The sequence below is a fragment of the Bombus vosnesenskii genome, unplaced genomic scaffold (assembly GCF_011952255.1).
Source record: "Bombus vosnesenskii isolate JDL3184/JDL3185 unplaced genomic scaffold, Bvos_JDL3184-5_v1.1 scf7180000016279, whole genome shotgun sequence".
NCBI lineage: Eukaryota > Metazoa > Arthropoda > Insecta > Hymenoptera > Apidae > Bombus > Bombus vosnesenskii.
The window spans coordinates 1,200,271-1,215,902 of record NW_022884348.1 but is presented as its reverse complement, the minus strand read 5'-3'; the positions used below and the strand labels follow the sequence as shown (position 1 = coordinate 1,215,902).

At 40.2% G+C, this 15,632-nt stretch overlaps 1 protein-coding gene across 1 annotated transcript in view; it reads left to right on the top strand.

Annotated features, from left to right (window-relative positions):
- Positions 1–9,319: 9,319 nt before the first annotated feature.
- LOC117242894 (neural-cadherin-like) overlaps positions 9,320–15,632 on the top strand; it is an 87,226-nt gene continuing 80,913 nt past the window's right edge. The window contains exon 1 of the mRNA XM_033509952.1: positions 9,320–9,371. Coding sequence (XP_033365843.1) covers positions 9,320–9,371 — 52 coding nt within the window. The remainder of the gene's footprint in view (positions 9,372–15,632) is intronic.

Genomic DNA, 15,632 nt, shown 5'->3' with positions numbered 1-15,632 from the left:
GACTTTAATTCATTTGGCAAATTTATCAAGATCAAAATTACTTATTTAGAAAGATCGTTAAGGCGCACGGATTTTTTCAATTTTCCCTACTAGTTTTCTCAGCAACTATCGATATTTTTTCTTCACCTCCTGCAAACTTATTCCTCGTCAACTTTCGATACTTTTATCGCAAACAATATCTGTTGGCAATCGTATTATCTTAGCATATAACGATCGCGGATAATCACCGGTAAAACGCGATTTTGAGACAGTCTTAAACCCAGCAATTTATTAGGCTCTTCTCGCGAGAAACCCACTTAAAGCCCTCTTCAATTTCTTATTACGTTAATCCTCTGCAAACGAAGCTACCTCACCATTTCGAACCTTCTTATCTCTCGATCAGCAAGAAACCGTGTTCTCGTGTAGCTCAGATGACACCGTCTAATCTATCTTTTAGATGTCGAGCAGTCCTCGACGAGACTCGAGATGCAATTGAATTCATCTCGACTAGCTTCGACTCGTCGCGTCAGTCCATTTAAGAAGAGAAGCAACCCTAGGTTCGTCGTTAAGGAGAGAAGCGAATAAATTGTTCTTAGGGAGGATTGTTCTAGGATTATCGTTCTAAGGATAAATTAAAGCTATCGTCGAGTTGTTTTTTCTCGAGTTTCCGATCTGGGAACGATGTTCGATTCGCCAGAGTCTATCGCGACTCTGTGATACCCCGAAACTGAGATTAAGACCTCGAAAGAAAAGTAATCTGTAGCTGGCGGCAACGGCATACTATTTGCCTAAGTGGTAGTTAAACGTAATCAAATCGTTCGGACAAACAGCGGGCCCGGAGTTCTCGGATTAAATAGAGAACGATTATTCGAGCAATCGTATCCTACGGGTCGGTATCCGATTACCATTTGTCTGATAATCACGATACGATGGCTAATTCTGCTGCGCCGGTGTTTCGATGCACAACGAAGCGAACACTGGCGTAGACGCGGCCCGAAATTGTCTGGGGGTTGCGTAATGGAGTTTTGGATCAGTTGGCTCGTATTGTGTCGGCAGTTGTTCTCGTCAACGTCGTCAGACGTGGAAACCGCATTCCCGCGATCCGCGGTATCATGCACTCACAATCAGTGGCGCAGCAAATTGAGCGATGACGTTTCCCATTGCGCAGAAACGAAACGACGTTGCTTCGCGCAATCAACCTACGCCGGCCAATGATTTTGATCTAGTTAAAATTAAAGGGTTGGAGTTGCAGGTCAGCCTCGTTATTGGAAATTTTATAGGAATTTTATATCGTTAACTTACTTACGTCGGAAGAGATTCTTTTTGCCAGAGTCTTTCAGTAATTCGAGTAGGTCGAGGAAAATCGTATTATTTAGAATCGTTTCAGTGGGCGAAGAAATTGGAAGGCTGGAAAAAAATTGATGGAAGTTTCTTCTTTTATGGGCACAGCTGAAATATTAGAATCGAGAAGACGGATACGTGTACGTGAGTTTTGCTTTTAATCTAGAAATCGCTAAACGTAGCGTTCCAGTAATCTATCCTCCCTTTTTACGTAGATTGAATTTTATGTCGCGACTTCGAAATATATAGAAAACAGTAAATCCAGAAATACCGGACCAAACGTTTTGCCGCCTCTGTATATATCTGTGTTTATTTACTAATCTACTTTATCGAGGCTGGTAGTGGTACGCGCTACGGATAACTAAATATTTAAACAATATAAATTTTCACGGAAAGTAGCGTTTAACCACCTCTGATCGTAAATGTTAATAGTAATTTTGTTAACGCAATTCGACCATTCGTCGAAATATTCTGATTCTAAACATATTACTTCCTCGTTGCGATAATAGATCGCTATTCAATTTCGAAACAATAGATCGCTTAAATCCATTTAGATCCTTTAAAGCCCTAGACGTAAATGACCATTGTGCGTTACGTAATATCTAAATTAACTACTGTTGCACGATATCGAACACTTTCCCTTCAAAATAATCGTTCCGCTGTAATAGGTTGGAAAATTCGCGCAAACGAATTCCACGAAACAATAACATCGCGTACCGATCGATTGTAATTCATCGTATCGACGAATAATCACGAAACAGGGAACGATTTTGTACAAATGTGTTCTAAAATCAGCATCGTTATCCGTCAGGAAAACCCATAAATCGTACTGTTTACGTTCAGCCGTGATACAGCAGCTTCCAAAGCAATTTTACAATGTACACAGACGGATTTACACAAATATGTTTGTACTCGATGCAACACGCAGACCGATGTCGCTAGTGTTTCATTCGATTTTTCCCATTTTTTCCATCCTTTCTTTTTCTATCGTGTTTCTTTTCTTTCTGGTTTTCTCTTTCTAACCATATAGAACGAAATTGGAAGCTACAACAGGGGTAGCTAGTCAGCTGCAAAATCGAATATTATGATATAGACATTGAAAAGGGTTGCGTCGAACGATTTCTTTTGCGAGAGAAACTTGCGTTAACGCTTATCGAGCATATTGAAAGTGTTCTCGAAGCTTTTAACCGAGCGATATTTTTATCAAACTATTTTACAACAACGTAACCCGTCACAGTGAACGAAATCTAGCATTGGAATAAATAAAACGGTTGCTCGATATCTAATATCCTGACAAATTGTAAAGAAAGCAAGCAGGACTGTTATATCGCTCTATTCGGTTCGATATTTTCAATAAAAAAAACAAAAAAAAATGGAAAAGATTATTTAACGAGATTAAATATTCCATGAATGCGTAAAGATCTATTTGTAAGAATTTTTTGAAATTTTATAACAATTTCAACCACGGTATAATCGCGAATCTCTATTTATCCTGGCGATGGAGACAAGTTGTTCTAACGAGCGGCAGCTTTCTTTCACAACAAGTCTATTTCTGAATAATAACAACGTGCCAATGAAGCATGGTTAAGTATCGGAACAGCTACGCTTCACGAGCTATAGCTAATACAGCACCGTCAGTGCAAACTGTTTCACTGTAAAAGCATTTCAAGTATACCAGCTTCCGCGAGGATCATTCATAAAATGAATCGCAACGTATCAAAAGCATTACATTCTTTTATAAGGCGGGCAAGTCTTTTTGCAGTAAAACCTTCGTAAAGGAAGAGAGCATCACGTCGTTGGAAAGATATCAGAAGACGACGATTATCGCAAATATAAAGGTCCTTAGCCAGTCATCTTCGGAATATCATGGCAGGCTATACAGAGTGAACGTGGCTCGCAGTGGTATTCTTAATACCATTGAAAACAGTCCATCCGTCACAAAGCGAAAAAGGCGCACAGAGGAAAGCTCTCTCGGCGAACAGTCAAAAGTACTTTCGCGTCGGCAACGGACATATCCTCTTAGAAACGGTCGAAATTGCCGCACCGGGTTACAAAGAGAATCGCTAAATCCGAAGCCTTGAAAGCTACGTCGTGCCAGCGGCCAGTCGCTCGTTTAGCAAATGAACTAAACCGGTCACCGGTTTTGCCTGAGTGAGTCAACAAATAACGGAGATGTGGTTTTAAAAACATCCTCGAATCATCATTCGAGCTTCGTAATGTTTGTGAAAGACTTCTTTCGCTGTGGATTTTATTACGTACAAAGAGGATAATTAGAAACAATAAGGTTGGATTAAAAGTTGTTCCTTTTAATGCTCGATTAAATTTCGGCTAAAATTGTTGCTTTGACGATATCCGTATTTAGATACTTTGTCGTCTAGTTGCGTGAAACTATTACGATTAATAATATCGTAGAAATTTTTACGCTTTTGCAATTCTTTGTACAACGAATATTCCGAACATGAACGCGTTCTACAGATAACATAGGAATTGAAATAAATTTTACGTACTGTACGGAATGTTGAGCGACACAAATATCGATTAAATATATATTTAGGTTAGCAGTTTGACATTTTTGCATTAGCTTGGCTTTTAACGGCAAAGTCCTATAAAATAGATAAAACGCGTTGTTTTACTTCAAATAATATTTTTAGAGATATTTTCTGCAAATATTTCAAAACTGACGATTTTTTACATGTGTCACCATTTCATAAAACTCACGATATACACGTCCATAATCTATATACTGATACAACGTTTATCGAGAACGATAGTAGCATTGACTACACACGTGCGTCCAGAAGAGTTAAAAATCCATACAAAATTGTATTCCTATGAACTTTACAACCTTCAACAACGTATTCTTCGCATTATCGTTCAACAACATATTCTTCGGACTATCGTTCAACAACATGTTCTTCGTACTATCGTTCAACAACATATTCTTCGTATATCATGAATTTGAAACGAATATTTCGTGACCCTACACAAGCTCGCAAAAGTATTCCAACACTTGTACGTAGTTCTTTTGAATACATTATGCGTGTTACACGGAACATTTTGAAATTTCATTAGTACTGTTATGAGATTCGACAATCACGATTATATTGATAAAGTTTGAAACGAATCTGAAAATATACATACATATAAATTGCAAAGTACCCAGTATGTGTTTCGCAGAGATCAGAGACGTATTTAAAGAGCCGGTAATCCATTACATCGAAATAAACCATGATATTCAATGGGATCATATTTAACATTTATCTTCTGCTTAAGATTGCTATTTATGCTGTGTATTCGTTCGTTTGTTAAACACACGAATGCAATAATTGCAAATATCTTGTAACTTCTGTGTATATTTTCAGGTCGATTTCGAATGTTGTCAATACGCGTAAACGTGACAGCCCCGTTTCATTATTGCGCGAATGAGATTTCAAGATATTTTATATTTTGATTTGGGATATTTTGAAAACACATACGATATAGACAGAAATGTCCGAATACTTTGTCCAGCGTGTTACAGCCATTGTATTATCCTAAACACGACAGACTACATCCTTCGATTTGCCTACATTTTCCAGACCTTACTTGCCAAGAAATCACGAAATGCAGAAACTCACTTATCGAAATTTCTCACGAAACATTGCCAGCATCGATCAATTTTGCCATACCAGCTACGGTTCAAGATTTCCATAGCTCAGCAAATTTTACTCCGAAGGCAATGTCTTGCCTTCGCGATAATCAATTCTATGGCATTCGGGAGTGGTCAAAGTGCACTTAAGTATGCGTTCTACACGAAGTTCGATCAGCACTCGACAGGAAACGGCACCGCGCACAAGGCGAAACAACACTAGGCATAATGTCTGCTACGAAATACGCGCTGGTCAATCCATTCCGCCATGATTTATGTGATAATCACAGACCATAGCTTAGGGCCATTCTACGTGTCCCGTCCACATTGACTCGTGGTCGTGTATGAAATTGTTCGCAGGATAACGTAACAGGGCGTCGGAACACCCGGTTCCTCATCGGCTGCATCGGCGTCTTCGCTGTCAACGGATGTCACGCCGCGTACTGTCATCCTTGTCATATTCCAAGTACAACGGCTCACGAAATCCATGTTTGTCTATTCGCGGTTTCATAAAATTTAGGCACTAGCGAAAACTCGAGCAAACTCGTAGAAACGTTAGGAAATTATTAAAACATTTAAAAATTGTTATTTCGATCGAAAGGAAGCTGTAAAGTTGTATTAGAAAATAAAGCACCCGTGTATTCGATGTTATCATAATCTCATAGATTTCACATAATACAATTTTATCCTTTACTTCTTTTACCGTTTATCTGTCGCGTTTCCTTTTTCGTATCTTGAGATTTGGTTTCACGAGCGCTATAAGTGACTTTACAATACAGATTCAAACTTTCGATAAATTTCTTGGAGTTTTCTATCCATTTCGGTTACGGTCTTTTCAAACGGATTCAGATTAGAAACCACAGGGGCATAGACACGTAATTATTACGATTTACACAAATTATTTTAATTCTTTTAAGCAGCTTCAACAGATTTTTGTTTGTTTTTACACGCGTAAGTATACTGGCTCGCAACCTAATGGTTTCTTTGATAACTTTATATATATATGTTGTGTATATTATATAACATTGGAGAACACTTTGATATTTTATCAGCACTGACTCGGCTATTACGATTACATTGATCGAATTTTACGATAAAATTCGACGTTTTCGTAACAGTCACTTTCTCAATTTCTAACTAAAATTGAATCGAACGTAAACATGGCGAGATATCGAGTAAAACAGGCCTGGCGATGGTTTAACGACGTGGATAGATAGACCCTGGCCCTACTAGCGACGTTTATTCAGTTACTACAGCGATCGACTTTCGATCGAATCGGAAGACGATAGCTGGCTAACAACGCGGACTCTAATACGCTTCGACGATCTTGTCTGGCATCGTCAAGGAACTGGAACGACGACGAATAAGATGCTGATAGGGAAGCGGTCTAGCTGTACGAGACTTTAATTCCTCGATATTGCGGTTGCATCGTTGGTTAAAAGCTTGGATTTGTCGGATGAATGAAAACGTAGCAGTGAAGTTTCTTGGATCGTTACTGTACGTATGTTCGATCCTTGTAGATTCTCGTGTCACATATCGATATTGAGAAGAACGTAAAATTCATTGTAAGCAACAGGGAAATAACTAGACATTTATTTATAACAGACAGTCCTCGACGTTCGTTGAAATTGCTGTATAACTAAAAGTGTAGGAATAAAATTTCTTGTATTATCATCGAGTATATATTTGACTACAATTTGCTGGAAACATTGTTATGGCGGGTATTAATATCAAAAGGAATTTTAATTATGATCTTTGTTGTAAATTTATATAAAATGTTCCACCATAGAGAGCTTTCGAACGTTTGTTTGCCGAGAGTTTCATCTCTATCGATAACTCGTATGAAAGTTTGAACTGGCGGTGGTGTAACGATCTGTATAAATCTCGAAAAAGTATTGGCAAGAAATGTACACGACCAATTAGGAAAAAGGGAAGTCGTAAAGGCTGAGAGAATTGACGAGAAACGGATGAAACTTGGAAGTACGAAATACATGATCGTTTCTCGAGTCAGTAAGCGCATTTAACACCGATTCGTAAATCGAAGATTTTGAAACCAAGCATTTCTTTATTCCTTTACGTTTAACAGGTTTTAAAATGTCACAGCAGTGACTATAATCTCAATACATTTTACGTACATATTTCGAACAGAAGATTGTCCATCACGGTCGACAGAATATTCCGTAGAAAATTTTGCAACCGTGCGTTGATTGCTTTCAGCGAATGTACTCTATTACGGTTTCGAAAGGAAAACGAAGTAGCTACACGTATATAGCTGTTTAATGGGAATTTCTATTGAAGCTTGAAGTCCTTCGAAGGAACGCAATTACAAACTCGTACAAAGGTCCATTAAAATACGTTTTATTAGGTATATGGAAGTCCATCAGCCCGCTATTACCTTGCTTGTTTTCCTATTGTATCTCTTCTATTGTTACAAACATCGATAAAGCGAACGGGCATTTGTCTTTTCTGCCATTAGACGCGTTTAAAATATACTGTTGTTGCCATTGAAACTCTAAATCGTGAAGAAGATAAGCGTTTTCGCACAGCGAAATAGCTCGAGAATAGAAACGTCGAGAATCTTGAATATTGCGCGTAACAAAATTGTAGCACGATAAAGATAACTATCAAATAAGCTCTGTTGTTTTTTCATCGCGTACATTCCAATGAAGTGCTGTTCTTTAAGAAGCTATCCCGAATATCGTCGAAAGCCTAAAGAATACAAAGAGAAGAATTGGCCGTGGAACTGCCTCTTCGACGCGAAGCCGAAATTCAACGATGGATCCAAAACGATAGGGGCTGTGCCGTCCTTCTTTGCTTTCAAGAATAATAAAATACAAAAATATTATGTCACATTCCAAGAACCTTGCTAGGCATACGATTAATGTTGATTGAATTATCCAGGCTACAGTGTCGCAAATTTTTAATCTTGTAAAGGTAGTTTCGAAATTGTACCTATGTAGTTTTACACATTTTTCCGCCTCTCCGGCAGCTTCTGAATTCGCCACTACGGAAATTGAATCGCGATCGAGATACTCGAACCGTGCTCCACAGAATCAACTAATCGCACTATTACAAAACAAAGAATCGAATAGCCAGACCATACGAAAACGATAAATCAGCGACGCGAGATGATATCGGCCGTAAAAGCGAGCGAACGAAAATGCGCGGAAAGGGGCGAAAAGACGCGCGTAGTCGTTTAAAAAGACGAGAGTCGCGGTTTGCGATAGGCGGTCTGTGCAAACGCAGCGATCACGACGCCGTTGGTAGTCTTGGTGTTGCGTTGGCGCGTATCACCGGGAACGACGATGTACCGGGCGTCGTATTCGTGAACATCGCAGTGCCACACGTCCCATAGACTATGAACCGCGTTCCAACGATTCCACGTTTCGTACGCGGTGACACAGTGTATTGACTGAGCGTGGATTGTGCGCCGCCGACTGATTTGCCGCGGCTGCGCAAATCTGAGCTCGGAGCTGCGGCCTCCGTATATCTACTGGCCTGGTGGTACCGCGTACTCGGGTACTGTACCCTCGTGACTCGTTCCGTACCCTTAGTCCGTGCTCGTGGCACATACACACCGCGTTCGACTCTCGCGTACAATCTAGCAGCCGCGCCGTCGACGCCGACGCCGACGCCGACAATCACCTTCTCTCACGCTGTGCTCCGTTCTCCACGCCGTCGCTACCACCACCATCTCTCACCCTCTCTACTCGCTCGCTCTACTCCTTCCACTTTCGTTCGGCGCTCGGACAACCACAGCCGCGCAACTGGCTCGCTCTCTCGCACCGGACGAAATATACCGCGAGATAAAAACATGTCGATGACAGGCGTCGTGCGGAACGTACCGAAACGTCAGTGCCGGTCCGATTCGGGACGACGCGTCGCGATATAGAGAAAGAGAGAGAGAAAGAGAGACGGAGAGGGAGGAAGAGAGATCATCGCTCATCTGTCAGATCACCACGGTCCTTCTGTCTAAAGAAATCGTCGCAGGACACTGTGAAGAAGAATCGACAAATTCGATCGGAATTCTTTTGGTTGAAGAAGAGGAGAGTGGCGATTGAAAATTCGCGTTTATTATCGTGATTATTTTTCTGCCTGCAGTTCCTTTCGTTTGTTCTTTTTGCTTGTTGGTTCGTTGGTAACTTACGGTGTACGGTTTATTCAAATTTCTTATTTAACAACACGGTGATCGTTATTTGTGAATCGATTTATTGCGCTACTGGTGGACCTCGAAGACGAGTATCCAGAATATTCAGGGACATAGTGTGTGTCGACGCGTTAAGCGGTTACGGTGTCCTGTGGTTGAGCAGCCACGGCAGCCGGCTACGCTTCTCCATTGGAACGTGTTGTTCATGTGATGAACGTGGTTTAATGGTTGATCCGCTAAAACTCTTCTGGGTTATTACCAACAGCACCTATTTAGGTACGTCGAGTGACACGCTTTCAATATCGTTGATAATCGTTATTTGTCTTTTACGCTATAAGATCACGCACGACACGCTCGCGAAACCAAGCGGAAAAAACAGGGGAAATGAGATAAGGATAGAACCGGGGAAGAGTCACGGTAAAGTAAGTCTCGCGATAAAAAGATACGAAGGCTTTGTTTCTTCCAATACTATCTATCAGGATTTCGCATCACGGACTCGCGAGACTAGCTCGATCTTGAGAAAATTCAACGAGTTCTAGGATACTCGAGGACTTTGCGAGTTCGCTACAGGATCGCCCGTCTTGTAATTAACGAGCTTTGTGTCGGGCAAATTCGTGCGAACGATCCGCAAGTTGCGCAACACGGATTCCTCTTCGTGTATCCCAACAGGTGAACGGCATATTTAACACGATGCGAAACCTGTAGAGAAAAGAAAGTTTTCACGGTCGAGAAGAACGCTCGAGAAATTCTTTCGCATCAGCGTTAGAGTTTTTCGGAAAGCAATTGCAATTTCCGCGGCGAGCCGCCTTATCCGTCGCTCCATTCCATTCGATGCTTCTCTATTCGTCCTCCGGAATATTTGAAACGCGATCTGTTTCCCGCCAGCGGACAAACTTTTCGACAAAAGCTTCAAAGGACGAACCGTGACGAAGGAAGGCGAAAAAGGGGCGAGAAGTGGTGGAACATTTCCGACGAAACGGTGGTCATCCGGCGACGATCAAATTCTCGTTACGTCGTTGCTCGACCAAGTAGCGGAGAGGCAATTGGCGAACGTCACTCCCTATACGAGCGATATCCACCATCCTTTCCGCGTGCAATCATCGATCGAGGTCGCTGTTATTTTCAAAGGATACGATGTGTACACTGTACGTGTACAACGACAACCGGTCCAAGCTTGGTTTGCTTCGCACAATTGGGATATCGTTCCATTCAACCGACGGAAAATCAATTCGGCCTGGTAATTACGATCCGCGCCGACGGAGAAGATATCGGCGACATCGTTGCGTTTGCATCAAGTTGCCATTCTCTCGTGTACCGATCGTTTGTTTTACTTACGTTTCGTCGATCGTGCGACGCGTTGCGGCTCGCCAAACGCGACATTGCCATCGAACGAAGACTTTGCTCGTACCACTGGAAGCGGTCAACGAAATTTTCCGTGGTCCGTTTCACCATTCAGCGGTTCCATGCGAACAGTTTAGCAGGCAGAATCGCGAGAATATCGCTTGCTAGCTTATGAACGGTAGCTTCGCAAGATTTAACGTGACCACGCGACGATAAAATTACGTACTGTCTCTGAACGGTCGAGTCGTAGGGCTACGATTTATCGCTGGATATTCCGGTAAAACGCGTCCTGTTTAAACAATGAGATACACGTTTCGTTACATTCGACGGACGAACGACTCTTGGCCGCGGTTTCTCACAGAAATTCGATTAAGAGTCGGTTCGTTTGATACTATCGTTCTTCTTTGTTCGAAGCTGTTTTTAGCTAGCGTTAAATTCTAATTGTAAGTGGTTCTCCGAGATGAATTCTTCGATAGTTTGATATCCGGATTGAAAACTGGGAAACATTTTTGGGGAATATACAATTTCGATGGTATTTAAATAGTACGGAAATCAGAATTTTCTTGCGATTATATTGGAATTTTTGGTTTCGGAATATCATCGCCCCGCGATCAATTCTTCGATATATATAATAGTTCGATGTTTCAATTTATCTCGCATATTGAAAATGAACGAACAAATTTCGAGAAGAGATCTTATCGTTTTTTAAATTGAATGAAAGTAAAGTTGACATAATCGGTATTTCCTTGCGATTGCGTCGTAATTCTTGGATGCGGAATGCCATTGGAAATGTTAATTTTCAAACGCTGTTAATGTGTTAATTTGGTAGGTTATGCAGAAACAAGGTGTTTGGAGGGGAACTCGTGTCGTTGGAAGAGATAGATTGGACTGCTGTCAATTACGACGGCTGAAAATTTGCACAATCTACCTTTGTGCAACAGTGTCTTACTAATTATACCGTGCTGTATTTGCTACTTTGAAAGGTGATATAGTTTGAATTTCGACATCGTTTCAAATAATGTTTCAATGAGAAATGCGAAATAAAAGATAATTCCGTCTCAAACTAATTAGATTAACCATCGATTTAGTACACCGAAAAGTATCTTTTAGTTGACTCAATTTATATTCTAAAATAATGCTAGCTACAGTGGCGTATTTGATCTAAAAGAGCCACTAACTATCTGCTTCATGCCTGAATGTAAAATTTAGGATAATCAGTGAACTTGTTTGAAAAGTCAAGTACATTTGAATTTCATTACTTGCACATACGCATTATATTTCATCATAAAGTGAAGTTTTGTAACTGGCGCGTGTAATAAAGCTGCAAGTTTGACATAAATCTGTTTCGAATCGAATATGTGTTTGTCAATGGAATTTGTATTTGTACAGTTTGTATTCGTATACACGCAGTTAGTGTTGTGGTATTTTAATTAAAAAGCTGGCCAATGTTTAATAGATTTGACTCGCAATTTATATCGCGAAATTGTATCGTTGCATAGTTTACCAGGTAGCAAAATTGAAAATTAAATAATGAAGCAGCAAATTTTGCCATTGCAGAAATAATACATTTTTATTACGTTGTTCTTATCTGACTTACAAAAATACAAAATCAAGATTACCAAATACATGAAATCATAAAAATTATAATATTAATGACAAATTATATCGATATAATTGTATTCTACTATTATACCAACAAATAGACGCGTAACGTTATAACAATTCATTTCCTCAAATACGACATTTGAAACAACGAGTCTATTAAAGAGTCTTCATTAGCGAAAAAATTTGCTCAACTAATCTGACACAATGTAATTTTCTTCAATTTATGAACGTAAATCGTCTCGCGACAAACGCTCAACCGTACGTATACAAATTTTTATGCGACAGACTTATTCGCGATGACATTTATTATGAAAAAATAACTATGTATTGTAAAAAACAAAAAAAAATGAGAAAATGAGAGGGGGTCGAGTGAGATAGCAAATACGATCTCGACTTTTCGCATACTTTCTAATTAGCAAATGTAGGTTAACCGCTTGAAATTTTCAGAAATAAAATTTACATTACAGGTTTGATAGAGTCTCGGGAAGATTTACGATGAAAATTGAATTATCGAATATAATGACGTAAGATGGTTGCGCGAAAGTGCTGATGGAAGCAATTCTTATCGCGTCATTTCTTCGAATTTTTTATTTTCGAAAACTTTCCTGACACGCGTTCATCGAGAGGAATAATTTAGGATACACCACTAACTTCGTGTTTATTAATTATAAGCTGCTGACGCGTTGCTTTTTACAATAATTAATATCGTCAACTTTAATAAATATCCAAAATCATCAACAACAGCGTTGGTGTTACTGCTTACTCATTCTAAATTCATCTTTCATCGTACTGTAAATTCAACTATAAACCAATTAATTTACACGCTATGTTTTATTAACATATATACGAGCAAGACTCTTCGTTTATATCTGTGAATCAACATTTCCAGGAACGTTACAAATGTCGCGTTATTGCAAAATTTGCTGGGGAAAAGGAAGATATAATGTTGTATCACGTTCGTTGACAAGGAAACGTTGCTTTTATTCATTCCGTTTACATACCAATACATGGAAAACTTACACCGAACAGAGCGAAAAGGCATTCAATCATTGCGTTTGTTTCTCTTTCGCCATTGTTCGAGTGATTTAATCCGTTACGAAGCATTTTTCAGTCAGCGCACGTTGAATCGGCTCGATATCGTCAAATACGTGGGTTGCAACGCGTTCCGACCGTTCCAACGCAATGATCCTGGCCAAACAGCGAAGAAAAATTCTCCGGAATACACTTTCGTAGCTGAATTACGAGCGAAGATCGATCTTGGCATGCGCCAGGCATCGTCGAGTTTTTTACATTTGTCAGCATACCAAAAACCACGTAGCTTGCATCGTCCGCGAACTGAACAAACAAACCACGTTTCACGCGCTTCTGTCGGGTTCCGTTGGTCGAACCAGTCGTTTCGTCGCCGAAGACACTCGCTGTTTGACAATCGACAAAAGAATAAACTAGTCGTAGTAATCGTCCCGTGACTGGACAGTGTGAAGCGAACGACGATGATTCGAGAGAGACGAGGAAACATCGAGTAGGCAAACGTACCGGTTACTGTTCGATTTGCTTCGGTAATCTTGGGATTGCGTCAAAGGTGGTACCCGATAGTTTCTCGCGAGACTCGAAAATTTCGTCAAATTCTTTCAGCGAAACTCGAATCTCACAGATACGCGACAAACATCTGCGATCTAATGTTATCACACCGATCAGAGTCGAGTTTCTAAATCTCCAAGGAACGTCGCTTTCTCCGCTTTGCGCTACCCACAGGACTACCTCAACCTTTATTCTCGAATCACAGAAACCATCCGTTATACTGCAACCACGCGATCAAGTCTGTCGACATGAGAAACGCAGCGTATACGATAGTATGTATCTTCGCGCTTTTCTCCATTGTATCTACCAAACCTTACGAAATATCCTCGTCTACGAAGTTCCAAGAGATACTTTTCCTAAATTTCGATGTATTAAAAAAGAAATACGAATGAAAGAGATATCAGGTGTTGACAAAGGAACGTCATCGAATACACGCGATATTAATAAAAAAAAAAAAAAAGAAGGAAATGTGAAAAAAAGTAATCCCAAATCGAGAAGATGTTATCCGTCGCCATTGTGCCTGAGGTATATCACGGAGCAAAACTGCGTGGACGTTCATGAAATTGGAAACGGTGCAGAGCTCCGGCATTCAACAGGAGATAATACGCGCTCCAGTATCGTTGGTAGCAGGTGAGATCGATGCCAGCTCTCGAGATGTACGTGACGGTGTGTAGGTGGCTACTCTATAGGTTGCAGAAAGCTTGTACCTCTTTCATCTCTCTCTCTCTCTCTCTGTCGCTATCTTGCATGTTCTTGCATCGACCATCTCTTTCTTGTTGGTGATAAATCGACGCGAAGTGCTCTCGGAAGATCTGTTGAACGACTTTCAAACGACAGGATAAATCATTCATATACTCGCGTTTGTCCGGAAACGGCTGGAAGCAGGCTTTTCGAGAAGAGAGATATCGGTTTAAAGGTGGATCGATTCGGTCTTCCATCCTTTGCCATTGAACGTTATTCGTGCGTCGCGTCGCTTGCGTCGTTCGTTGCGTGTGCTGTCGCTCGCATGGAAAAGTAACCCCCTACGGCGCTCGAACGTCCTCCAGCTTCTTTATGTTCATATTTCACACTTGACAACGCTGATAATTCTCCGTTTTCTAGGACAAACGCGAACGAGCACGTTACATGAAAAATACGGATTTTTCTGCCAATGAAAGGGGGAAAAAGCCATGTGTAAGGAGTTGCGCGGTAACATTCGAACGAAAAATGTAAATGCCTGGCCAGAGAGCTGCCACCGACTTAAATGATAAGGCGACCAACTGATTCGGAAAGAAAGAATAGAGGGTACCGACCCATTTAGACGATTTTTTTCTGTTTCGTTGCGGAATCCGTAACAAGGCCGCTTCGAAATATTCATGAGGGAGATTTATTTAAATACAGCAACGAATTGTTATTGGATGATCAGCGAAAGAAAGGAACATCGGATCTTCCGCTTTGTTTTTCGCGTTTCGTGACAATGCGTAATCGAGCGATATATAAAGATATTTGCTCAGAAATTATGACTTTATATTACTTTCGTATGTTAGTCTAAGTAGCGTAAGTTATTATTAAAATTTAATTAAAGAGCATAGATTGAAAATGATAAGCAGACTACTGGTGTTTATGCAAATTCATATTTTTATGAACATAGCTAAAGAAATGGAAGTTTAGCGGAGATTTCTTGTATCTCCTCCATTGCCCTCCATCTCCATTCGACAAAACTTAACGAATCTGCTACGCGAAGATTTCAGATAATTTACATCGAGGTCCTAAATTATTTTCAAGCTATTTTAAATTTCGTCAACATCGAGTTTGCCTTATATAATGATTTTCCAACTAATTTTATAAATTTCACTTCACCCATTAATCTAAAATTCACATAACATAATTATACACCGCACCACGAATGATCTCTGTTTATCACGTATTCTTCTCACGCTAATCTCGTCCGTGTTAATATCATAAAATCTCCAATTACTAAACGATGAAAATTTAATAAAAACGCACCGCTCGAAGGCAGTACAGTTTCTCAAT